We start from the raw sequence: 26986 nt of genomic DNA, 5'->3' as shown, positions 1-26986 counted from the left end.
GAGTGAGGGAATAGTCTTGTCACATTGTTTGTGTTAGTACCTCATTCAGTTGATACCTTGTTAAATCAAATGAAAACACAGCATCTGACTAGTGCCCGCTTGACAGGAGATGAATTGACACTTTTGGACCCTCATATCACGTTGAAAAGATGTTTGACTGAATCCTGCTACATTATTGCCACTTCCAGCTACCCAATCTCAGTCACAAGAGCTACATGATTGTATATGCCTTACTGAAGAACACACACAGGGTCCTGTTGACCTACAAGATACACCTCTTTCTAGGGTTGATGGGGAATTGTGGGTTGATGGATCCTGCCTGAAATTGCCTGATGGCACTACATCTGCTGCTTATGCGGTTACAACACTTCAGACAATAGTTGAGACAGCTTGCATTCCACAGAAGTCAGCTCAAGCAGCTGAATTGATAGCACTGACAAGAGCATGTGAGCTTAATACAGAGTTGCTTGTTAACATTGACACTGATAGCCAATACGCCTTCGGCGTGGCTCATAACTTCGGGCAGCTTTGGAAAGAAAGAGGCTTTCTTACTTCACATGGGACACAAATAATGCATGGGGAATTAGTACATAATCTCCTTACTGCTTTGACCTATCCTAAGAAAGTAGCGATTGTCAAATGTAGTGCACACAAGAAAGTGACTGATAAAATAGGAGCAGGCAATGCCTTGGCGGATTACACAGCTCGAAATACTGCAATGCCGTGAAGTACCACATCTATGTATATAGTTAAATCACAGGCTGAACGTTGTCATGATGCCAGGCAAGAGGTGCTGGACATGCAACAATCTGCCTCTGTTGATGAATTAGACCAATGGTCCAAGGAGGGAGCATTGGATGATGAGGGCTGTTGGAGGATGAGGGCTGTTGGAGGAATAAAGAAATGACAAAATAGAAGTTACCCATAGCCTATTTACAGCCTATGATTCACATGGCACATGGGCCGGCACATGTTGGGCTAAAAAGATAGTCCAGTCCTGTCTGATTTGTCTCCAGTATCATCCTGGAAAGGGAACACGAACTCCAGCAGGAGGATTTGCGATACCAACTGCACCTTTTGAGGTCCTGCAAATGGATTACATCCAGCTTGAGCGCTGTAATAATCTAAAGTACGTCCTGGTGGTGGTTTGTGCCTTCAGTAAATAGGTAGAGGCATATGCTACGAAGGATAATACAGCTCTTACGACATCAAAGGTGCTCCTAAAGGAGTTTTTCCCCCGTTTCGGCATTTGTCAAGTTTTATGGAGTGACAATGGACCCCATTTTATTGGGCAAGTTGTTGAGAATCTCATGAAAGGGTTGGGAATTAAGCAGAAGTTTCATGCTGCTTTTCACCTACAATCAGCAGTACTAGTGGAACGTTACAACTCCACTCTGAAATTGGCTAAGATACAGGCTTCCACATCTTTGAAAGGGCCTGATGCATTGCCCTTAGCATTGCTATCCATTAGATCGATACCACATACACGATCTGGCCTCACACCATATGAGGTGGTTTTTTCGAAGGCCAATAAATATTTGGGGGATTCCTAAGCCACGCCCTATACATGATGTACCCTATTTATTTATGAATGACTATTTGTCCCAGTTGACTGACAGTTCGTCTTCTATTTATCAACAGGTTCGGGAGACTCTTCCAAACAGGTCGCAAGGTGAGGGCCACTGCTTGCGCCCTGGGGATTACATGGTAATAAAGTCCTTCCAGAGAACCAGCTCCCTAGCACCGAGGTGGCGAGGACCGGAGTAGGTACTATTGGCTACCAGGACTGCAGTTTGTGTGACAAACCGGAAAAACTGGGTCCATGCGACACTCTGTCAGAGCGTTGCAAGACCTAGTGAGCCCAGCTGCATTGGCGGATCACCGCGATATCCTGGTCACCGAGAAAGGACAAGCCACGTAACCTGACGGATCTGAGGGAGTCTTCCAGGACCACACAATTCCTGGTACATCCCGATATCAGCTGCGACCCAGGAAGAAAAGACACTTTGTTGCGGAAAAAGACTGTTTGAGCCACTGTCCTGTGTGGTTAAAGACTGACTTCAAAGGGGGGGTAGTCTATTAGTGACTACTCGTCTCAATGTTAGTGAAGAAATCAACGCCTGCCCAGGACCTTAGGGCACCATCTGCTTTGTTGTTTGACAACGGAATGAATATGCTTGCAGAGAAGAAACCGGCTGCTGCGAGAATCTGTAATAAACAAACTATGATTGCTACTGGACTCACTTTGACTGTTGTTGTTATCGCTACAATAACTTTAGTTGTAGAGGAAGTACCTCCTGTCTATTGACTGCTACAACTCCTGTCCCCATTGAACATCACTATTTCAATCTACCTTATCATGAGCGAAAGCACAGAATGTCCTACCTCAACACTTTCATTCAGATGTTGCACCATACACACAATGCTATGACCATAACCAACTGCTGGGTATGTGGAATGATGCCAGCTCATCAGAAAAAGGGAGGAACACCTTTTATTCCTTTGCCGTTTTCACATAATAGCTCCTGCAGAGTCTGGTTTGCACTATTGTGGGCTTCTCATATCGCTAATATTACTAACTTTGATATAGGAAGACTTAACGCCCAGTTGAATACAATCTGTTACCCTGATGAGGAAGGAGATCCACAAGCTAAAGGAACTGTATTGGAAATGGATGAGTATCGCAAAGGAAATTCCTCCACACACTGTTTTCCCCAACAATCAAACCATCAAGGGTAATGGACCTCCTGTTATCGCTGTTACTAGAGCTCGAGAGGATCTCTGTGTGAGCAGTATTGGCAATATCTCTGTGGGAAAAGTGACTGTAATTTAGTGTTAAATTTCACCGGAATGAACAATAGCAGTTTTTTGTCCTCACACAATACTTATTTCATTTGCAGAAGTAAAGATTATTATCATCTACCTATTGGTTGGTCCGGCATCTGCTATGTGTCCTTTTTGCTTCCATCTGTGTTGTTGGCACCTGCATCCTACCATAAAGACTATAACTGTATAATGACATTTTTAAGTGCCGATTCAAGAGGAAATAAACAATGATGAGGTGGATCAAACTGATATTGCACTACAGCAGTATATTGACTTTAATTTGGGACTTTTCTTCTTTGTTGGTGCGTCCATAAACAGTCGAAAGATCGAACGCTTGACACGAGTTGTAGAGGCTGTAACCAATCAGACAGCAATGGCGCTTGGTAACCTCACAGAGGAACTTCAAATTGCGAGAATATTGGCCCTCCAAAATAGGATGGTTCTTGATGTCATCCTCGCAGACCGTGGTGGTGCTGCTGCGTTTACATCCCTGACCACGCCTCTTCTGTTTGTGATGCAATTTCCAAGATGCATATAATAGCCACTGAAATCCACCAGGATTCAGGGACATGGACTTTGACTGGATGGCTATGGAACATGTTTACTGTATGGGGCTAGAAATTATCAGCCCTATGTATAATTTTTGCGATTCTTTTTGCCTATGTATTCAATGCATCCCGATGCTTTGTTCCTTATGTGTTTCTACTTGCACCTCATGTATACCGACTAAACAGAATGTTAAGAATCTAAATGCCCGACTAGCACGTGATCAAGAAATTAATGAAATGATGCAGATTGACATTAATGATATTTTTCGTATTCCTTCAAAAACATAGGAAGATGTCTTCAGCATATGCTAAAAGGGTGGAAATCTGAAATAAATTCCGATAGCATAGGCTGAAGCCATCTTGTTTGTGGCATCCATTTTGTTAGCTATGTAATTCTTCTGTCTTAACTGTTGCTTGCCTTTCTATTCTGCTTGAGTCATCCGCTTTGGTTAACTCCTTCTGTACTGAGCCAAAGCAATGTATGTGCTGAGAAAAGGCCCGTAGCTGCTAAAATTAACCTGGTTAAAGATGTAACTGTCAATCATTTGTGTAGTTGTAAGCAGTTCTGTTCTCCCTCCCACTTTGCTGACTAAGTGATTACCCATCTGCCCATGTCTGGCTGTAACTATTCCTGTGTAGGCTTGTACCTTCTATTTGGAACGACATGCTTACTCTGCAACAAACTCTGTATATCAGCACCATGGTCTGTCTATTCAATGTACTACCTCAGGCAGCACTTGAGAGTGCTGTGTGGACGTAGTCCCACTCATGAGTGATTAATAAATTTGAACTCCAGCTTCAGTGCCAATCTCTATTTTGTTAGTCTACGGACCCGTGGACAGAGAAGGGTGACCCCTGCACCGGTGTGCACATTAAAAGGCACATTTCCACACCAGCATCTTGCCATCAAGAAAAATAATACATAATATAAGGGATAAAGTAACCCTTGCCGTACATTATAAGGATATTGCAAGTCACCAAGGACTTCCATAACCATATAGAGAAATGAGACCGAAGTCCGAGTTCCTTTACAAGCTTATAGATCTCAGAACATCCTTTCTCCCACATCGTACAAGGTCACACCATCACCTTTCCCACAAACCACTTAAAACCTTGATGTGTAGCTCTTTCATATAAACGAGTGGGAATTTTTAGCAAAAACGAATAATAGAATTAGAACCTCTCATGCAAAATTCAATACATCAAAAACCAGTTAGAGGTTTGTTGCAAAAATATATTAAACATTTTAATGCAAGTCAGTTTAAAAACAAGATTAAAAAGAAACGCTGCAGCTGCTTCAAATGTGTAGAACATTCAGAAAGATTCCAACTTTCCTATAATTATCTAAGAATTGCAAAAAATAAGCATGTTCTTTCTGCTTGTCACTGTAAGCTCTGTAGACAGAAGAGCAAGGTTTCATTTTCGTTGCTTTTGAACAGATCCACCATTGCCTGTCTTTCATCTCGGCTCTTGGCTCTGGCAACAGCCGTTGTGACATCAGAACTCAACTGCAATAACTTATTACGGTTGAGTTCTGACCTCTTTGCATTCTAATCAGCGACTGGGTGCATCACGAGTCGCCAGTTAAAAAGAAATTAGAGGCATGCATTTGTACAGAGGTTGCATATCCCGTGTATGTATAATGTATTACATAAAGGGCTTTTAATTCAGTCTCCTGCAGCCATTTCTTTGTTGTACTGGTATTCACATTCTAGATCAACCTTCAAAACGTATTTGTAGAATGGGCCAATGTGTCAATCCCTTGTTTGTTAGGAGTGTCAGCCACATTTTTGATCAACTCTCAGAGCCAGGATGGGCTCTGAGAGTCAAAGGAGTATGTCTCCGACACCACTCCCACCCCACAGACAACTGTTGTGTGTTGCGGACACTCACCTACTACCGTATTCCTTCATTGAGCCCAGAAGATGTTACCACATGAAGCCTTCCAGTACTTGGTAACCATACTTGGCAATCAAAGATATCACTGGTACAATTGTGTGCTCAATATGCCTAGATCAGGCTTCTCCAAAGAGTAGCTCATGAGCTAGTAGTACCTCTCCAACTACATGTAAGTAGCTCTCCTGTGTGCAGCCCAGTGAACATAATCAGAAGCTTTTGCTTGGTTGATAATATGTATATATACCAAAATTGAGAAGCATGTATTTGGGATGAAATTGTGTATTTACAGAATTCATATGCTGATGTTTGGAGAATAGCGGTTACATTTCCAAAATATGTTTAAAGCTGATATTTGAGTGTTACAAATCAAACGGTGTTGCGAAGACAATTACTATTATTAACTTGTTGCTAGGGGTATTGCAGCTATGGCTGTTATGTATTACCCATGTAAAGCTATTCCACATTGACAGCATTTTATGCAATACTGATGACAACCGTGCCTGATGCCCTGAGGTGATCGCTGCTTCTAATCTTGCAAATGGTGGCCACTAATGTAATCTTATCTGATGTGGTTCCTACTATATCTCTAATGATAGTAGCTCAGACGGATTTTGATTGAACAGAAGTAGCTCTTATTACAGAAAAGGTTGGAGACGTCTGGCCTAGATCAATGGGTTAGGGAACCACCCTATACTTGCCACCACATCTTAGCAGGCCATGCAGCCTTTACCTTATGTTTGTGAAAGAACTAATGATACTTTTTGATAAAAGTAAACTTTTCTAATGAAAAGACCATCACGCTCCTAGATGGTATACTTGAAAGTGTAATAGAAAATGAGCCTACATTCACACTATTGATTGGGTGCATGTGGGTATCACCCTCTGACCAAGGGCATGGTACAATACTGGAATAGATGCGTTTTCCTGGGAAGGAGAAACATCCCTACGATGCCCTCCACTGAGCAGTTTTATCCTGATTTGTCCAAATGCTCCTATTTTTCTGGTGATTCTTCATCCACTCATAACTATGCGATCATTTAAACTTGACACCACGTGTATGATATCTTCATTTATTGACAAGAATTCTTCTTATAACATATAGTGTTGTCATCACACTAGGTTTGTCACATATACCATGGATTAAATAATCCTGATGCATTGTGGGCCAAGCCCTTCTTCAAGGGAGTATAACCTATGAAATAATAAGAACATCCAAAGAACAGAATGGTTTGAAATGGGCGATACAACCATGCAAACTACAATATGGAACGATAAAGAAGAAAAAGACACCTGGTGCTCCGAATCAAGAAGGGGATAAGAAGGATTCACTGTGCTGTGGTAAATCACAGCCGCCATCATTGTGAATTACGTGGTCAGAAAATCACCTGGTACAGAGTTCAAGACGAGTGCATGACCACAGTGTTAAACAGCGTGCCTGCTTAGCAAGTGGCATGCTTAAATGGAGTAAGAATGAATTAAAAACATTTAAACGTGAGTGCTGGAACGGTGCTGGATGTTGAGATGGCGGAAGGGGAAATCAGAAGGGTAAAATAATGGTACAGACGAAGACAGGAAGAAAAAATGTATGAGCCGCGAGTGTATAGCTGTCGATGCAGTTCCACCACAATTGCCCCATCTATCTCTGACGCTGCTGCTTCTTCATTTGTAGAGTGAGGCTCAGATGTCACCGGGGAACCCGATAAAGAAAAAGGAACAACCAATTGCAAAGTCAAGCAGGAGTCAGAAAACTTAATTATCAACATTTCAAGATGTCAAACTTGCGATGACTCAAATAACGACCTTACAGAAAGGTACATCTTTTGTTCCTACACATCATTCAAGTGAGTTAGAACAACAGATAAGCTTGTTTAAATTTATGAGAAACTTAAGGCTATGATATTTCTTTGAGAACGTTGCTAAAGGACGGCCACAGAAAGAGGAAGGAACTCTGATGGGTTTAAGAAATGAAAGCATCTTCTTGACTCCAGTAAGTCACAAAATCCTCGATTCGTTTGAAGTCATTGTCTAGAAAAAATTCCAGAACGTTTTCAAATCTAGGAACCGGAGGATCTCAAATCTAAGTAAAAAGGAAAGAGGAATTATCAAACAAATCGCCAACAACACACGATAACATGTTGCAAAGCGAACAAGGGTGACCCTTTAGTCATCTTGGATAGCGATTTTTACCAAGAGTGTCAATGACCATGTCCAGGATACCACCACATACTTGAGGTTGAACTCAAATCCCACACAGGAGTTCTTGAAAATTCTGTTGACCATCCTTAACGGGGCCTTGGTCCCTTGGCACCATCACAGAAGATGACAGATTATATCTCATCCGCAAACCTCAAACATATACATGTTACCGAAGATACATAAGAACCTCAACAAACCTCTTTTTCAGCCCATTGTCTCTACAAAAATTCCATACATGAACCAGTTGGGAAATATCTGGACCGTCACCTACAGCCAATAGTTCAAAGCATGACTACTTACCTAATAGATACTACTGATTTCTTGAACAAGATTAGGATCATCCAATTTGAGGAAGTGACGGACACCATCTTATGCACTATAGATGTCAGAACCTTGTACACCTCCATTCCTCGCAACCTGGGTCTTGAAGCTGTTGAATCATTTTTGATTAACACAAATGGATGAAGATCTGAATATCTTGTTACTTAATATGTTACACTTCACCTTATATCACAGTTACTTCACCTGAAACAATGAGCATTACTTACAGTTAAAATGAACTTCCATGGGAAATTGTGCCGCCCCATGGTATGCTAATCTTTGCATGCACCGATTTGAACTTGATAACATCTTTAATAATCAAGAGAAGCAAGCTAATTTAGTAACATGCTGGATATATATCGACGATATATTTCTCAGATGGAAGGGCCAGAAAACAAGCTTTATCTCGGCCATAGAAAGGATTAGCTTTACCAACACCATTATTAAAAGTAACATTACATTCTTGGATGTTGATATCACAATAAAAGGTCGATCTGTGGTAACCAATTTATTTGTTAAGGCAACTGATTGCATTGATTTGCTGCACTTCAGCAGTTTCCTCCAACATGCATTGAAAAGACACCTTCCTTACTCCCAATTGTTGAGAATAAAATGCATTTCTTCCAATGTCAACTAATATAGTACTGGCAAAGAAATGACTGTGAACAAATTCAAACATCAAGGGAACCCTAATAAGGTCATGCAGAAAATGATCGAAAGAGTTGATAGAAAACAAGTCAATCCAACTCTTAACATCCAACAAACCCTGCAGTGAAACCAAAAAATTGTTTTTTGTGTCTTAATGCTCTACTAGGAGCTCAATAATTAAAAGAATCATATTGAAGTACTGGCCTATGTTACATACTGAAAATGACTTCAAAGGGATATTCAACGCACCACCTCTTTTAGCTTATCAAAGGAGTAAGAATCTCATGGAACTCTTAGACAAACACGATGACCCTAAGGACAAGCAGGTGCATAAAGGAACCAGACAGGGTCTTAATTGCGACAGTTGCAATAATATCGTAAAAGGCACTACGATCACGCATCTAGTTCAAGAAATCATAATCAACTACATTGTTTATCTCTTGAAATGCCAGTGCGGGCTTGATTATATTGGTAAAACAGAACGCAAAGTCAAAACCAGACTAACTGAGCATAAAAGTAACATCTGTACCAGGAATGAACAATCCACCATTGCTCTTCATTTCAATGCCCACAATCACAATGTGAGCCACCTGAGATTTCTAGTTGTAGAGACCGTTCCTATCAGGGAGGACATGGACAACAAGAAACGCCTACTCCAGAGTATGTATATTGGATGAAAAAACTTGATCCCATCAACCCCCAAAGACTTGAATGAGCGCTTGGACTTGAACGGTTACCTTTGAGGAACTCTTAATACTAATTTTGCTCTGTATTCTCTTTAAACACATTTTTAATTCTACATTTTCTTTACATGTATTTTCTTCACATGTGTTTTTCACTCTGAATCTTCCTTATTCTGATTTTTTTTTGGGGGGGGGGGGGGGGGGTTTACATGGGTTTTCTTCACATGCATCGCGTTTACCTCCAGTTTTATCTGTGTGGATTGTTTTGATGTGTGTAGCTCTTTGAGCTTTCAGCACCACTCTATTATGGCACCCATTTAGACCCATCGCTCACGCTCCACAACAAACTGGTAGGATCGCAAATGTATTCCTCATCCAACTCTGACGTCCCAGCAGCAACACACCCTTAGTTCCATGAGTTAAACATATCTTTATACTGGAACCACAGGCAGGAATGCAAACTGAACTTGCAGCTTAAATCTCTGCTTTAGAGAATAGGCTCAGTTTATGTTCTGGGTTTTCACAGTAAAAGAAAGTTAGCTGGGAAGCCCTTTTGGGGCTGCCATGAGCGTTACTAGTCTTTATAACATAACATAACAGCTCAATGCAGTTCTTTAGAACGCCTGCCTTAGAAGTAAAAGCTTTACATAATTGACTTGTATATAAAGGTTTGAACAATTTATGCATATAGTTACAAACCTTGCAACACTGACAGACAATTCTCTTTCATAGGTTCATATTGTGGTATGGTAAACTGGCAGTCAAAGAGTTTGTACAACACATGGTTGGGCCTACTGCCCTGGGGCTTTTTGAAGGCCTAACGAAGTGGTGGTTCTGTTTCGAGCGGACGCTTTTGGGTCTAATTAAAGTGCTGGTGTCTTTCTAACGTTGGTCCTGTACTTGAGAGGGTTTTTAAGATGCCAGTTCATTATAAGAATTGTAAGCACAACAACTTGTTTTTTTTCTATTGGCTTGGTCCCGTGTTCAGATCTGTTGAACAATATCTGCTTTGGTCTGGTCCAGAATGTATTCTGCATTCAAAAAGGCTGAAACTGTACTGAATGATACATATTAGCATCATGTAATGTATACTTGTGTGTTATGGCATTCCTAATCTATTTAAGATTATTATTGGTTAATGGGGGCACCCGTGGCAATATTGTGGCAATATTGGAGGTAATTCTTGGCATAAAGATGTCACCGGTCGTAAAATGCACGCTCCTAGCATATTGGGGTAATTATTGGCATATGGAATCACCAAGGCGAATTGCAGACAGTGGCACACTGGAGACAGTTATTGGTATGTGTGGCCCCAGTGGCAAAGTTCTGCTGCTGGAATATTGGAGGGAATTCTTGACTTCACAGAGGTTACCTATGGCATATTGGAGGTGAGAATTACGCCTTGAGAAAATGCAGACATTTTGAGATAACCTTTGACATAGCCATGTCATAAGGCATCCTCAATGGTAACATTCTTGTACTTGCCTATGGTACATTATTTGCATAAGGGAGCAAAACTGGCATGTACCATGCGCCCATGAAAAATTGCTGGTAGTGGTATACTGAAGGTAGTTCGTAATATATGGGGAGGGGTAACAATGACAATTTTTTTAAAGATTGGGTCAACTTATGGTGTGCTTTGGGCTTCATTTGCTCACCATAAAAGTAATGGGATGTTTCCATGTGGTAGTAAACTTACAGTGAAAAATATGTTTTAGAAAGCACTCTGACTTTTTCACTGGGAGAAATACCCAGCCAAACTCTCCTACAAGACGAAAAGCATTCATCACTAGTTTACTGGAATTTGGGGCACTTTTTACACCCACCACTTTAGCACTGCCTCAAACATCAGGTGACATTTTTATGTAGAGGTTTGGGCAATGTGCTTTAGCCAAGTCGGTCATTTCAAAGCATATTGTTACTTGAGCAGAATTTAGAAACACACGTTTCTGCATCACCAATGGCGCAGGATCCATCCGTGCCAAAGCCCAGGATCCTCTTGACTTATGATCAAGGAGATCGAGTACTCGAGGGCGTACAGAAAGCCCTTTCCATTGTAAGTTGCTGTTGAGCATGTACGCCTCTTCATACTTCTGTAGTTTTTCTACTACCTAGAAGATGTATCTAAAATCAAATGTTTAGTACTGTATCCATATTTTTGTAGAATACCAATATATTTTCTGCTGAAAAAATAATTTTTTACTTGTGCCCATTTTCATTTGGGTTTATGTTCATATATTAAATACCCATCAGTTTAGTGTCAATGTACTTTGAACAAAAGTATGCATAGAAACCCAACATATCGCCTTTACAACTCCAGGCCACTGCATGGTAACACAATAAATGTATAAGTTGGACCCTTATTTCTTAATTTAAAGAAATATTATTTTTAAAAGTTACAGCTACCACAAGAGAATCATTGAAAATTATAATAACTTGTTGCAATAAAGGACAAGAACAAAGCAATTCTACAGCTGGTGCTGAAAAAACGTACAATTTAAGTACAGAAAATATTTATGTACACATTACATAGAACATTAACACATCTGTAGCTGGCTCTATAAAACAGTTTTTATTTTATTTCTTGGCTCTTCTTCATAATATATCATTTGATAAAATGCAAAAATATTACAAAAGTGCAAAAATTGTGGTGGGCATTTCTTCTGACATCAGAGTTGCTGTTCTGGCCTCTTGTAGAATAAAGAAAATCTGTCATTTCATTCACTCTCGCCGGATGTTTAGGGTCCTCTAGACAAGCTGTCCTTCAACTGCACAAAAAAAGAATACAGTAAATTACAAGTATGTGGTTGCTAAAAATGTTTAAAAAAAAAGTGTTTCCTGTTGATTTAAAATTACATTATTGTATTTTTAAATAATTGTTTACAGATGGAGTAGCCTCCACTAGTGAGACATTTAGAAGAATACCTCTTTCTGAATACTGCAAGACGTGCTCATTATAATAGACAATTCTTCATGAAGTGTAGACTGTGTGAAAAGCAGAAGTGATGTGGTGGACACTACCCAAGAGGATAGATAGTGCTTCATAATGTGAAGACTGTGAAAAGCAGCAGTGATGTGGTAGACGCTACCCAAGAGGATAGACAATGCTTCATGAAGGGAACACTTGCTAAAAGTAGCAGTGATGTGGTAGACACTTCCCAACAGGGTAGACAATGCTTAAAGTGAAGACTTTCTAAAAAGCGGCAGTGAAGTGGGAGACACTACCAAAGAGGATAGATATTGCCTCATGAAGTGAAGATGGCGTGTAAAGCAGCAGTGATGTGGTAGACACTACCCAAGACGATAGATATTGCTTCATGAAGTGAAGATTGCGTGTAAAGCAGCAGTGATGTGGTAAACACTACCCAAAAGGATAGACAATGCTTCATGAAGGGAACACTTGCTAAAAAGCAGAAGTGATGTGGAAGACACTACCCAAGAGGATAGATATTGCTTCATGAAGTGAAGATGGCGTGTAAAGCAGCAGTGATGTGGTAAACACTACTCAAAAGGATAGATAATGCTTCATGAAGGGAACACTTTCTAAAAAGCAGCAGTGATGTGGGAGAAACTACCCAAGAGGATTGATATTGCTTCATGAAGTGGAGATGGCTTGTAAAGCAGCAGTGATGTGGTAAACACTACCCAAAAGGATAGATAGTGCTTCATGAAGTGAAGACGGTGGGTAAAGCAGCAGTGATGTTCGGACACACTACCCAAGAGGAAAGGCAGTGCTTCATGAAATGAAGACTGGGAAAAGCAGGAGTGATGTGGTAGACACTACCAACGAGTGTGCATATAGGACACAAAGTATTCTATTCCAGTCACACTAAATGTTCTCCTTGTAAGTGACTTAGGGCCTGGTTACGATTTTGGCGGATGGGATACTCTATCACAAATGTGACGGATATCCGTTCGCCAAATTACAAGTTCCATAGGATATAATGGAATTGTAATTTGGTGGCCGGTATATCTGTCACGGTTGTGAAGGAGTAACCCTGTCCGCCAAGATCATAATCAGTCCCTTGATCTAGAAAAAATGCAGTTGATTCATATTGATAATAAAAAGTAGTATCTGCAATCATTGTATTGTGTAATATACAGAGAGTGGGCTTTGAGTCTAACAACTCCTGCCGTTGCTCTGAAACTTTGTCGAGAACATTTTGGATCTGCCCAGAGATTTAGTTCTCTCTGTCATGCTGTTGATCATTGGGTGCATCATTCTGCGTCCTAGCGAGTGCATCCGTTGCTATGCATGAGGTACATTGTTCTCAGTAGCGGGCACTATTTGCTAAACATAAACTATGCTTCACATATATTAAATGCCAAGTGTTACACAGCTGTTTTCCAAATAGTAATTACATTTCTGTAAAACGGTAAAATTCCACAAAGTGTTTTAGCTGCTGTATGTTTCATGCATCTCTGATGCTCGTGCGATTTTTACCTCATTTCTGTCTTATCCAGCCTAATGGCGTTTCTACCACATTTTAGATAGGGATGAGCTTGCTATCTCTACATAGTTTATGTATACTAATGAACATCCCTTGCTGGAGAAGAAAAGTTTTCTTACTTGTACCACCAGATCTCTGGGAAGGGTTTTGTTGTTAATTTAATTAACAGTCCTTTCGTCTCCTAGGTGCACTCACATGAATGGAAACTGGAATGTGCGTATACATCATATATCCTTAAAGCCACCAAAATGAAGTGAGGGACTAACGTCACTTTCCTACATACTAGAATTGTGGCAGTCCATGGGCACATTTCTCTGCGAGGCTGTGTGACTGAAAAATATAGCTCTCACTTTAGGCACTTTGAAACAGGAGGGATAATAGAAAATCTTTTATTAGGCAGCTATTGTTTTAAAACCCACTTTGACTTAAAAATAAGTTTTTAATATTTGTCTTATATATATTGGTTTTAAAGAATGAAAAACGTAAAGCACCTGTTGGCTTTCAAATATGTTTTTGTTTTATTTGGAGAGTATCCTGTTTTTAAGAGTGTTATGAGATCCTGCATTTAATGGGAGTATTATGTTGATGAGGATACACTCCTAGAGAACTGGTGTTACAGGTAAGTACCATTTTCTATTCCAGTTTTAGGAGAGGAGCAAATTGTTACATTGTCAATTTGGTGCTTACACGGTTTTGAGAATCACAATTTGAATGACCATTCTATATGCCAAATGCACAAAACTCGTGTCATCCAGTGCATGCTTCAAGGACCTCATAAGAGCCTGTGGAATGGGTCCAGTGTTTGAGGAATGCTATGCTTTGTGTTTAGGGGTTAAAGGACATGGCAAAAAACAACGCATTTTGTTCTCTGGCAGTAGTAGTTAGCAGATAATCCAATACAGCTAAATATTTTAGGTTCCGAATTGTAAACATAATATGACTTCAACTGTTGGTTTTCAGGGAAGATATGTGAATGCATTCACATAGTTCTCTAAGATAGTCTGCATAATTTATCTGTGACTGATTTGTGCTCAGTGCCCCTTTGAGCTTGGCAGAAATCGATGATTCTCTGGCCTGGTCGAATAAGAGTGAAACACATGTTTTTACTCATTTCTGGTTGGCTTTACTGGAACTACAACAACCTAAAGCGCAAAATAACATTGCCCGGGATCAGAAAATGGATTTGCCTAGTAGTTCAGACTGGACTGTTCCCAAATGGAGCAAGACCAAGACTGAATTGCTAGTGGTTGGTTCCTGTATGCAATAGATGGAGGAGAAAAAACTGAGGGACTGCAACCCGAGTATTACCAGTGGCTGAGATTAATTCAAGCAATGCACCTATCACCTTTTTTTGTTTTCCTCTTTGCCATTTTGCAATACTGTGTGGATCACGCTCTGATTAATCCTATGCCTAACTATTTTGCTGGCTGTAAAATGACCAGAGTTCGAAATTTTTGTAGCTCAGTATGGATTTCATTTGTTCTAACCTTTTGCTCAAACATTTTGCTAGAATTTGTTTAATTTGAGGTGGGGACTGTCCCTCGCGTTGTTTTTGCACTACATGAGAAGGCATTGCTCCTTATCTAAAGAGTGGGTATAAGATATTTGGGTTACTGGTTGAGGGGGGTAAGACCCTACTCAAGCAGAAACCACATTCCTTGTCTCGGTGAAGTCACAAGCCAACTCTAAATTAATTTGTGCTCAACCCTCAGGTAGTTTGTCACAGAGCGGTCAGGCTTAACTTGGAGGCAATGTGCAAAGTATTTGTGCAACACTTCAAACAGTAACACAATGAAAACACACCACGAAAGGATCTCGCACCAGTTTAGAAAACCAAGAGTACCTAATGAATAAAACAAGACAAAAATGTCACAAACCCAATCAGTAGAACCGGAGGTATGAATGTTTAAAGATTTCAGTGAAGATACACTTGGGGGCGGACAAGATGGCCGCACCCTAGGGAGGCTCCGTTAGCGTGGGAGAAACATCCGACATGATCCTGCATTAACAGGCAATAAAAACATCTAACAATTGAAGATTTCGCAGTGGGATATAACCGGCACTCGGACGAGCCCTGAATTGAAGAGCGAGCGTCCTACTGGGCGGAAGAAATGTGGACATTTTGCAGAGGCCCAAACTGCAGCACAAGATGGTGGCCTGAGAAACTCTACTACAAGCTGTTACCGCTGGAGCGGGAGCTCTGCCGGCTTCACTGTCCCCTTGGTCTGCAGCGGTGCGTGATCCCCTGAAGGAAAGCTGAGGGAGTCACAACTTGTCGGTGGAGCTGGGGGAGGTGAGCGGCTGCTAGGCCTTGAGCCCCTGCGGGGAGCAGTGGACGAGTGGCAGGGCCTGACGCCCCATTGGACCTCCCAACGAACTCCTGCGACTGGCCGGTCAGGAGCCTGAACCGCTCAGAGGCCGCGGGCCGAAGGATTCGTCCACCCGCGTTTGCCGGCCTGCTCCCGCCTGTGCTGCTTTGTTAAGATGCGCGACCCCGCTGGTTGCAGAGAGAGGGTGCCGCGCAATACGGGCAGTACTGAGGCTGGTGGGTGGCTGCTGGGCGGGCTAGACTGTGTGAGGTCAGACCCACCTGGGGTCGGAGTAGAACTACTGAGGCCTCAGCCATGCATCCACCCGAGGCCAGTTGAAATACCAAAAATTATGAGTGACTCTGGCTCGAAGGAGTGAACTGCTGTACTGGCATAGTGTGTTGTGTGCAGATTTAGATTCCGTATATAGGTTTCCCGATTTATGCCCTTATATAGGTACAATTTACATTACCCTTATTTGGACATAGAAATCCGGCCCTTATTTAGACATTGTCAGTACAAACCAAATACAGGCATGACCACTTACATCCGTCCATCCACGTCACAACGAATTCTTGGAAAACCAGACCCTTAAGCCTTTAGGAACTTCCCTCCGCTTGAATATTGATTTCTCCAAGAACTCATTAAGTATGCACGAACATCTATTCCTTAGGGGTTCATTCATGACGTTCCTCTGCCCAACTTTTACGTCAATACTGGCATTCCTAGACACCCTTCAAGGTATAAATATACCAGCACTTGCCCTGACAAATTGCGGTTCCCGGAGGATTCGATCCAACCCAGACTACGTGGTTCGCCACGGCAAGTTCGGAAGGAGATCGAGTTCCAGCCTGATGCACTGACCTGACGCTGCCATCCTCTTCGCAGAGAATCCAGCACCAGTGCTCTCTGACTTCCATTGCGGGGGGTTAGACTATCACGTCCAGAAAAGAGATTCCAACCTCTCTCATTCTCAGGTATGGAGATGACTAGAACTTAGAGAAACTTTTGGCAACTATTGCTAAACTAAAATATAGCTAGCTATACTTTAGAAACAGTACCTACTTCAAACCTCGTACTCTAGGTACACTGGGGTAGAACAATTTAGAAACATCAGATGAGTATCACATTTTAGCATTGTTATTTATGTATGTATTTTGATTAATATCCGGCCGTCCCAGCAAGGCCAGTCTGGATCCCAAAGCTTGGGGATCTAGTCAGAGAAAAGCTCGCGGACAAGAAGGAATTTGGGCCTTCTTACAGACAACCAGTACCTGTCCTAGCAATCCACGTATCAAGAACAGTACTTTTGCCGACCCTTGCCGATAAAAAGGAGAAAAGATTTGTGTCCATCGACCTGATCAAACCACACTATGTGGCCGATACTGAACAGTAGGCCCAGTGGAGTCCGCCAATGTAGCAGACGCACTCCTCTAGCTACAATCCAAGAGGTTCAAACTGAGAGACTTATCACCTTTGAAGATTCAACAGTAAGAAATAGAGGACTAAGCAACAATGCTATGGACCTTGTACCTCTTGAGACCCAAATAACAGTTCGTCCAGATACACCTGTCTACAACGAAGCAACAAGTGATCAACTGGTTCCAGTGAATTCAACAAATCCTGATGCAATTCCAACCATTGACAGAACTGCTTCTGGCTATTTCATGAACTTTGATACATTTTCTGAGGATCCCAGCGAGCCTGAAATGACGCCAGTACAAAGAACTTTCAAAGAACAAGCAACAGACTTTTTTCAACTCCTGAAAAAGACTTATTTGGTTTCACTATGGATTGAACTATGGATTGTTTTGGGAATATTCTTCTTTCTACTTTGGTTAGCTCTGGTATTCACTCTGGGTATGCTGATTAATGGAAGATATATTCAAATGGACACAGCAAGTAAAAAGGTGAACTTACTTCTCCAGCCACACACATCGTCCCATCGTGAAGCAAGAGACCTGTCAGCAGTGAACATCACAGCGATTCCTATACCTGATGGTATAGTTTGGGACAAAACTGAATATGACATTTTTGGCCCGTCGGAGCTTTTGAAGATTCCACATTTATTTAAAATTTCATTAAGTGACTTAATTACTTCCCGTACCTTTTCTGATGATTGGGACTTCGAGACTGTTAATAATATGATGTCTGATCTAGAGATGTCAACTGCATTACTAATAATGAATATTTACAAGGTTCATCAGACTATGAACAATTGTATTGTTATAACCACTAAGGTCATCATTTCTTGCATAAATCTGCAACACCTAGAAATGTATTTATGTATAACCAATGGGAAGCTCGAAAACATTTGCAATGAAATTTCCGTATTTTTCAGGGTTTAATATCTCAAATGCAGAGACATTTTACTTTAAGAATGTCAATAAGACAGGAATTAAAAGTATGTTAACAAGTACCAAACAGATTTATTCTGCAGCCTTTATTGCCTAACTGTCTAGACAGGGTTACGACTTTTGGGAAGACAACATTGACGCGATGGGGACCCGTCTCTTACCTGTCCCTCCGGGCCGATATGACCGAGGCAGCCTTCACGCCGAGGAACGGACCCGGATGCGTGACTTCCGTGGTGCGCCATCTGAGAGGATAGCCCCACCCACCTGTCATGTCTCCACACAAGAAGGGCGAGAGCGAAGCGATACGGCGGAAGTGGGAGGAGCTGAACCCGGAAGGAGTTACCCACGGAGGGTGAAAAAAGACCAATCCACAGAGGTTGGGGGCGCGGCGACCAAAGAGAAGGAGAGGAGGCGAGTGAAGACCTGCGCGTGGAGAATCCAGAAATCTGTATTGGAGAAGAAGACAGAGTGACCTTAGAAGAAGAAGACGAGCGGTTAAGCGAGGAGTGGTGGTGCCCACCGGAGGATGTTGGAGAGCGGCCCCAAAAGGGGAGAAAAGTGAAGGGACTGAGGGTGGCGGGAGGGTTACGGATATAGCGGGTGGAGAAACCAGCAATAAGTGCATGCTGAACTGCGCTGCTGTCCTAGGACACCCCTCTCCTTTTCTTTTTTCCCATAACCCTGTTGCTTGCTGACAGAGACAACCAGGGCACGCTGAGTCAAGGTATTCTACTGCATGAGCTACTCACTCCTAGGGCAAGCACGCAAAGAACGTCTGATGTGTGATGTGTTCATGGCTATCAGGTGTTATCTGGCCCCTCTGCACTATAAATCACCCCACTTTTTTTTCCTTTAATTCTATTTCTTTTGCGACACCGGTCGGGTGTGGTGACGAGTACACAAATAATCCCAACCCTGCTGTCCCACAGTGACTGACAGCTACCTTTTTCCTCTCTTTATCAGCCTACGGGGAAGCTCACGGGACTCCCAAGACCAAGCCAAAGCGACGGTGACTACCAACCAGAGCAGCCAGAGGAAAGACGTTGCGATGAAAGAAGAAGATCCCTTTGTGACCCCTAAAGCCCAAAGACCCGATAATTTCAATAAAACTCGCACCATTGCTCATTACACACAGCCTCCGCGTCTGTTTATACGGCCCGCGATCCCACAATTTCATTACAGAAAAACTAGAAAAGCATGACGGCCGCATTTCGAAAACTGAACAGCGCATTCTGCATTTGAAGACCGCTCTACGGCCAGCAGTGAAAAAGTCCTAGGTATGGAGAAGCTGCAGAAGGCGATCACTGCTAAAAATGAGGACTTAGAAGCGCGGTCGCGCAGGAACAATCTGCGTTTAGCGGACATCTTGGAGTCCACAGCCACTGGGCGCATAGAGGACTGCTTTGAAAAACTGTTGCTAGACCTCTTTGGCGCTGAGGTCTTTTCCTAGGTCCTGGTAGTTAAGAGAGCTCACCGCTCTTTGGTGCGGAAACCACTGCCGGCCCCCGCCCCCCACCACCACATCCTGGCACGTTTACTTAATTACTAAGACGGCGATGCTGCATTGCGGCTAGCCAGGGAAAAACAGTATCTGTCATATGATGGAAACAGAATTTCGATCTATCTTGATTTCACCCTGGCGGTGCAGGAGGCACGGAAAAAATTCCTTCCAATCAAGAAAAAGCTTCAACTGGCCAGTATAAAATACTCGCACACGCCCCGGAAACGGAGCCGAGGCTCTGGAAGATCATCTCCGATTCCGGACGAGGAACGAGGGTAAAATTTACTCATGCAATATCTATTTGTGAAACTGGTAAGACAGTATGTGCTGTTGAACTGCGAGACGACACACATTGATGCTGGACATATGTGGGCCTATGTGTATATATATGATGTTATGCCAGGTATAATTAACAATTGATACGCTAAGCCTGTCTTACAATAACGATCTCCTGGGTTCCATCACTACTGCAAGGTGCGCTGACTGTCCCTCTGGCATACATCCCCAGTGGAAATGTCCCCCATGTTTGATGTTGTTTTTCGATTATTTGTCATCTTAAGTGACATTTTGTATTTTGTTGGGTGTCCTATTCAGACAAAACACTGTTGGGAAGGGTGGGTATGCATTCATCCGTGGGGTTGGGTTACAGGTGTGGGTGGTGGGTGGGTTAAGGTTATTTGTATTTATTTATTTGATTTATTTGAAAAGTTTTATATAGCGCTGGCTAGACCCGGAGGTATCAGAGCGCTTTACATGAGTAAGGACAATTGTTTCAAAGCATAGTTACAAAGTTACATCAGTTTCAGGACCATAGTTACATGAAATACATAAGTTACAGAAGCATGGCGTGGGCAAAGGGAAAAAAGCAGGCAAGGGGAGAGAAAGTCAGGGGAGAGAGGAAAGGAATAGGGGAGGTAGATAAAGAGTGAGGGAGAGAAGAGGGAGGGGGTGGGGAACACAACGAGGCGACGGGGGGAAAAAACAAAAATAGTGTCCAATGTCATGCTAGTGTACAGTGTACAGTGCTGTGCTCCCAGCGGTGATGGGAACATTCCCAATCCTCCGCTTTGTGTGACCCCTTATCACTGTGGACTCTCTCAGAGGGTCTCTGAGACTCCAGGGCATAAATGCTGGATCCCTCCCCAACAAGGGGAGAAGGAGTGCTTTGGCAAGGGGCACATTCATGGAGGCAGGAGCGTCAGGTGACCTGAGGATGGCTCAGAGGGCCCAGTTCTGGCGAGGAGCATCGAGGGAGCGTCGGGTCGCCAGGGGTCGTCTCCGGCGGTAAGATACTCTGCAGTAGTGTTCCGATGCTAGAGGAGTTAGCAGATTGGAGGTGGATCGTCGGGTATGCAGAGGGATTTTTACCGATTTTGTAATCCCTGACCCAAGGGCTGCAGGGGAGAGCTCCTACCCGGCGGCCATCTTGACTTGTCTTGGGGTCAGGCCACTTTAATTGACAATTGTGGCACAGATTAGTAAACACTGGTCATGGCAACACTGATCATGGCACGAAAATAATGAAGCCTTGTCGGAAAAAAAGGTCGGTAAAACCTTACAAAGTGGGCGCCATAGGAAGGGCCAGGCCCCGCTGTGAGGAAGATCGCCATGCTGGTGGAAATGATTGTGTGCGGAAACGTTCTTTATAGGCAGCAGACACAGCCTTACTATTAAAACTTGCAAGAGTTGCCATTATTTTGGAGTGCATCTCCATAGGGAAAGTTAAAGCACTTTCCGAACATTTCAGCCGCCATCTTAGGGTCAGGCTGCTTTAGTTACCGATTGTCGTAAGGCAAAAGTCAATAAACATGACAACAAGAGTTATTGTACCTTGTCAGAAAATGAGTCTGTTTAGATCTCAACGAGGCGGGTGCTCAGGATGGTCAACACGCTGTCTCTGCTCTCGCCACCACCTGTGATGACGTCGCGGGGCTCCGCAGTGCCGGGATTGCGCCAGAGGGGCGACTACGATGCCATCTTGCTTCTGAGGCAGTGCAATGCCTCGGGCCGCACCGAGTTTGACGTCCAAGTGTGGGCTGCCGGACACCAGGCAGGTCCCAAGGCCGCAACTCGCCGGCCGCAGGCAGAGATCCGACCCCAACGGAGGGCTGCCGGACACCAGGCAGGTCCCAAGGCCACAACTCGCCGGCCGCAGGCAGAGATCCGACCCCAACGGAGACGGTCAGCAGGAGCACTCCAGCAAAATGGCGCTGGCATCCGGGGCCACCAGCTGGGACCACAAGTGAGCTCTGAGATCCTCTGGAGATCCGCAGGCACAGGATCGGAGGAGCTGACCTTGGGTGTCAGAAACCAAGGGCTCGTCTCCAGCCTCGTGGATGTCTGCCTTCCGTAGCAAACCGACACCGGAGCAGAAGACCAGCCGAGCAGCGGCGGGTCCGCACAGCGTGGGCACAGTCCAGTCACAGACGAAGATCCAGTGGGTGAGTCTGAGGTCCGGATGATGCTTCCAGGATATGCTTTGGAGCGGGTAAGTAGCCGGGTCCAAGGACAGTAGGGTGGATGGCCAATGGTGAGGTTTGGACAGGTAAAACTACCTTTGCTGTAATCTTCAAACCGGGAGCTCCTCAGAGGCTCCTACTCGGCGGCGGCCATCTATATATATGTATAGTATAGGGCGTTATCACTCATGATGGTATCATGGTGCTTCGCAGATGTCTGAAGTTAGCCCCGGGTTGAGAGGACTTACTCGAAGAGCCAAGTCCTTAGCTTCTTCTACTTTTATTTAGCGGAGAGGTATTGCACTGCATAGTACTGAATGTATATGACTGTACATGTTTGAGTTTTATGTCTAGCTATAACACATTATGGACATTAAATGCATTCTCGTCCCCACTGTAACTCCCGAGGGGTGAAGGCCACTAAAGGTCCAGATAATGCTTCCATAATCCACTGTCTGGCATGGAACGTGCGCGGGCTTGGTGACCCAAGCAAGCGTAGGCTGGTCCTGGGATATCTGGATCAGCACCAGGTCCAAATGGCTATGATACAGGAGACGCATCTCAATTCGCGAGTGCTGGTTACCTTTGGTAGAAAATTGGCGGCGAATAGCTGCTTCTCTTCTTTTTCCATATATGCTCGGGGCACTGCTATACTTGTTAAATTAGAGGTGGACTACTATCCATTAGGTCAACTACAGGACACTCAAGGCAGGTACAGCATTATGTGGGGGTAGACTTGCCTGTCACGCAGTCACATTAGTATGTTGCTATGCACCCAACATTGATGATCCGGGTTTCTTTGTGAATCTCTGGGGGCACACCTTGGAAATAGGATCCACGTTTATTATATGGGGTGGTGACTTCAATCTGACACTGGACCCCAGGATGGATCGTTCCCATACACATACACATTCACGTCCCCAGGCGACTAAATACCTTTCAGATATTATGGTTGATCACCAATTATTTGATGCATGGAGGGTCCTTCATCCTGCACACAGGATCCAGTGTGCATTCCAGCTGGTCGAGGCTGCATTTTTAGCTGCTTTTGGCGGGATTAAACATGTGGCTCAGGGAGGTGTTGCATCTCGCACGGATCCTCTCTGATCACTCCCCGGTTCTCTTGAAACTCTCCCCACCGGGTATTACCTCCCCTTTTCAGTCATGGAGGCTCCTGCCCACAGCCTTGCTGGACACAACTTTCTGCGAGAAGATATGTCAGGAGATCACTGAATTTTTTCCACGCAATATTGACAGCGTTGCTACGCTGGCAAGTGTGTGGAAGAGTTTTAAAGTTACGATGAGGGGACTGTGTATGGCCAAGAGCGGGGGGATTCTCAAATCTATACGAGGTACTCTACACAAAGTAGAGACGGATATAAAAAGGACAGAAGAGGCAATTGCATCCTTCCCTGATTGGCTTCTTAACCTCTTCTGTGCCCATGACGAGATAGTCTCGTCATGGAGCACGGTCGCGCTGTGCCCCTGACGAGACTATCTCGTCATGAAACCCACCCGCGTGGGAAACGCCCGGCACAGGAGGGGGAAAGGGCGTGGCACCGAAGGGGTTAATGCGAGGCTCAAGGAGCTCCTTACAGAATATGCAGACAAAGCAGAGCGAGAATACAAATTCGAAATACCATGTGGCCCGTGCTTATGGGGAGCGAGAACGCCCAGGCAGGGATCTCGCGGAGTCTAGCATGCCCCCTAGATTTGTTAACCAGGTACTAGACGATGGGAAAAATAGACACACCGACTCTAAAAAGATCCTTGAAGTATTTTCCAACTACTATGCGACACTTCATCGCTCTAGGAAGAGTGGCACACCAGATATAGCATCCTATTTTGAGGACACCGCGCTGGGCTGGATAAGTGACTCTCATAGAGAATTTTTATGTGCTGAGTTTGAAGATGAGATACGTGCGGCAATAATGGGTCTGCGTTCGGGTAGGTCCCCAGGCCCTGATGGGCTGCCTCCAGATTTTTATAAATGTTACATCGAGCAGCTGGCCCCTATACTTAAACACGTTTTTTAGGAGGCTAGGGAGTTAGGCGTTCTGCCATTTTCGATGCGCGAGGCCATGATTATATTGCTACTCAAACTGGGTAAAGAAGCCGCCCACTTCGATGCCTATAGGCCATTATCGTTAATTAACTGCAACAACTAAATCCTGGCCAAGGTCATTGCTAATAGGCTAACGAACGGACTGGTCCTTTTGGACCGGTGGGTTTCGTGCCAGGGAGAGCTACTTCACATAATTTAAGAACCCCATTTGCGCTACTACATGACATCAACCCGGGTATCTCGGCAGCGGGAATCTTCATAGACGCTACAAAATGAATCCCTTGAGTGGGGACACATGCTTGCCATATTGAACAGGATGGGTCTGCCCCAATTCTTCAGGAATGTATAAGATTTGGAAACATTTCAGGTATAAGGCTTAATTGGAATAAATCCCAGATATTTCCCCTCACTCCCGATACTGTACAATTTACCTCTGATTTCCCGCTGAGTTGGTGCGACCAGGAAATAAAATACCTGGGTGCAGTCATCACCAGAGATCGAGAAGCAACCCTCCTACTAACTATAGCACAGCGATTGAGACTATTCGTTCATGGATAGCTAGATGGGTCACATTGCCACTCTCCCTGGCTGGAAGGGTGGCGTTAATGAAGATGAACATCTTACCCAAACTTCTATACTTGTTCGTCAACATTCCTTATAATCCAGGCCGTCCCTTTTTCAATATTCTTCATTCCTTGCTTATTAAACTCGCATGGGGTGGAAAGCAACCCAGGGTGTGTTGGAAGGTCCTGACACAGCCATTCTCTAGAGGGGTTTTGAGGACCCAGATATGGAACTGTTTTTTCTTAGCGCCCAGGCCCATTACGCTACTTATTGGCTTCATCCCCACCTTTTATGCCACACCTGGCTATTGAGCAGGGGTATATGCAGCCCACGGCTCTAAACTCCTTCCTGGGCACCACAGTTCCTGGGGAAGGGGTCGTCACTATACCATTAGCTGCACCCACCTCGCATGGAAGAGACTGTCCATAATAATGGGAAAATTGGTACTACACTCCCCACTGCTGCGACTCTCGTACTTGCATGTCGCGCCGGTCACTCAGGAAGTTGCATGCCGGGAAATATTTCGGAAGCGAAACCTCACTGTGGGGGGGGACCTTATACCATGAGCGGCAATTAAAAAACCAGCGGGAATTACAAGTGGGGGGATTGAACTACTCCCTTGGAAGTGTTTCTATATATAAGGCTCAAACATGAGATTAGGGCCAATGTCCCTGGCTTCCCAACAGAACCGCCCAGACTGGAGGTCCTCCACTGGGCACTGAAGATGTCGGGCCGGCACATGCTGTTTCCCACATCTACCGAATAGCGCTGACTGAAAGGCCACAGATGACGCACAGCGTCCGAGAAGAATGGGATATTGACCTAGGGGAAGCACTTACTGATGAGCAATGGGCCTACTGCTGCCCGCAAACAGAAGCCATCACTGCAAGCAGTCGATTGTGCATAATCCATTTCATGTTTTTGAATAGAACCTACTATACCCCTACAAAGCTGCACAAATTCAAACTAAGGGAGGACGATCACTGCTTGAGATGCCGGCGGGAGGGGGCGCTCATCGCACTGCCAGGCAATTTGTGAATACTGTGGAGAGGTGCTCGAAGCGCTATCTAAAATGGTTGGTGTTGCTATCACATTCACCCCTCTGTTGGCACTTCTGGGGTACACAGCTAATATACAGCAACCCTGCAGTAAATTTGTGGCATTAGGTTTACTGTTGGCTAAACGCAGACTGGCATTCAGCTGAAGTAGAGGGTGCGCTCCCAAGTTCAAGGAATGGATCTCTGACTTCATATACTGTAGAGATCAACTAGCGACCTATGCTGACCTCCTGCCGACATCATTCCGCCCTAGAAACATTTGGGAGCCACTACTGGAGTACCTAAAAGAAAATACTGATTAATGTTATGTATGGCTGTATACCTCTGTGCATACACACTGGGGAGGGAGCTGTTGTATAAGACGAGATGGGAAAGGGGCAGGTCCAGCCCCCACACTGCTCAGAGATACATGCATTGGTAGGCAAATCTCTAAGGGATGATGTATTGTGTTTGATCTAGTAGAAATCAATGCTAACTTATGGATACGCTTTACAATATGTGTGTTATACTAAATTCTGGGTCAATGTATAACCAACAGATGATTGTATCGTGATATGACTCTTACATTCTTCTCCCTGTATGTTATGTGCGATGTCTTTCCATTGTTCTTTCCTTCCACTTGTATGTTTGCTGGAAAATGCAATAAATAAATAAAATTTTTAAAAAAGTGGCAACTGTGGATATCTGGCTGCCCCTGATAGAGCGCAGGCCGGCTACAGGGAAGGCCCGTTGAAAAGTACCTAAGTCCTGGTTGCGGAGCCTTTTGAGGTACTGTGCTGAGGATGCTGTGCGCAGACAAAGAAATATATCTGTTCTGAAGAGCTGCAGAGCTGCGATGTGAGGTCTTTTGAGGTCCACAGATGGGCCGGCAGAGCACCTTTAAGCCCACTTCCGAGCTTCCAGGACTGGGCTGGCACTACTTGCTGACTAGGACTCAGATAGTAGAGTCCAGTTGCTGGGTTCAAGGTTGTTTGAGCCTTCAGTCCCTGAGGCTCAAGTCAGAAGGCCAGCCAACTAACCCTTGGAGTCTTTTTGGGGTCCTGGGTTCAACAGATGCTGGTCCAGTCCTTCTGACCTAGCCAAGAGGTCAGCAAAGCAGTC

General features: G+C 44.0%; 1 protein-coding gene across 8 annotated transcripts in view; it reads right to left on the bottom strand.

Annotated features, from left to right (window-relative positions):
* Positions 1-9289: 9289 nt before the first annotated feature.
* The window catches only part of SMOC1 (SPARC related modular calcium binding 1), a 798046-nt gene continuing 780349 nt past the window's right edge, over positions 9290-26986 (bottom strand). For all 8 annotated transcript variants that reach the window (XM_085627140.1, XM_085627133.1, XM_085627137.1 and 5 more), the window contains one exon: positions 9290-11889. In XM_085627140.1, the coding sequence (XP_085483266.1) occupies positions 11870-11889 (20 nt within the window). In that variant the 3' untranslated portion in view covers positions 9290-11869. The remainder of the gene's footprint in view (positions 11890-26986) is intronic.

This window comes from Triturus cristatus, chromosome 9 (assembly GCF_964204655.1).
Source record: "Triturus cristatus chromosome 9, aTriCri1.1, whole genome shotgun sequence".
NCBI classification, from domain to species: Eukaryota; Metazoa; Chordata; class Amphibia; order Caudata; family Salamandridae; genus Triturus; species Triturus cristatus.
The sequence above is the reverse complement of the archived record's forward strand: the minus strand, read 5'-3'. Positions and strand labels throughout refer to the sequence as shown.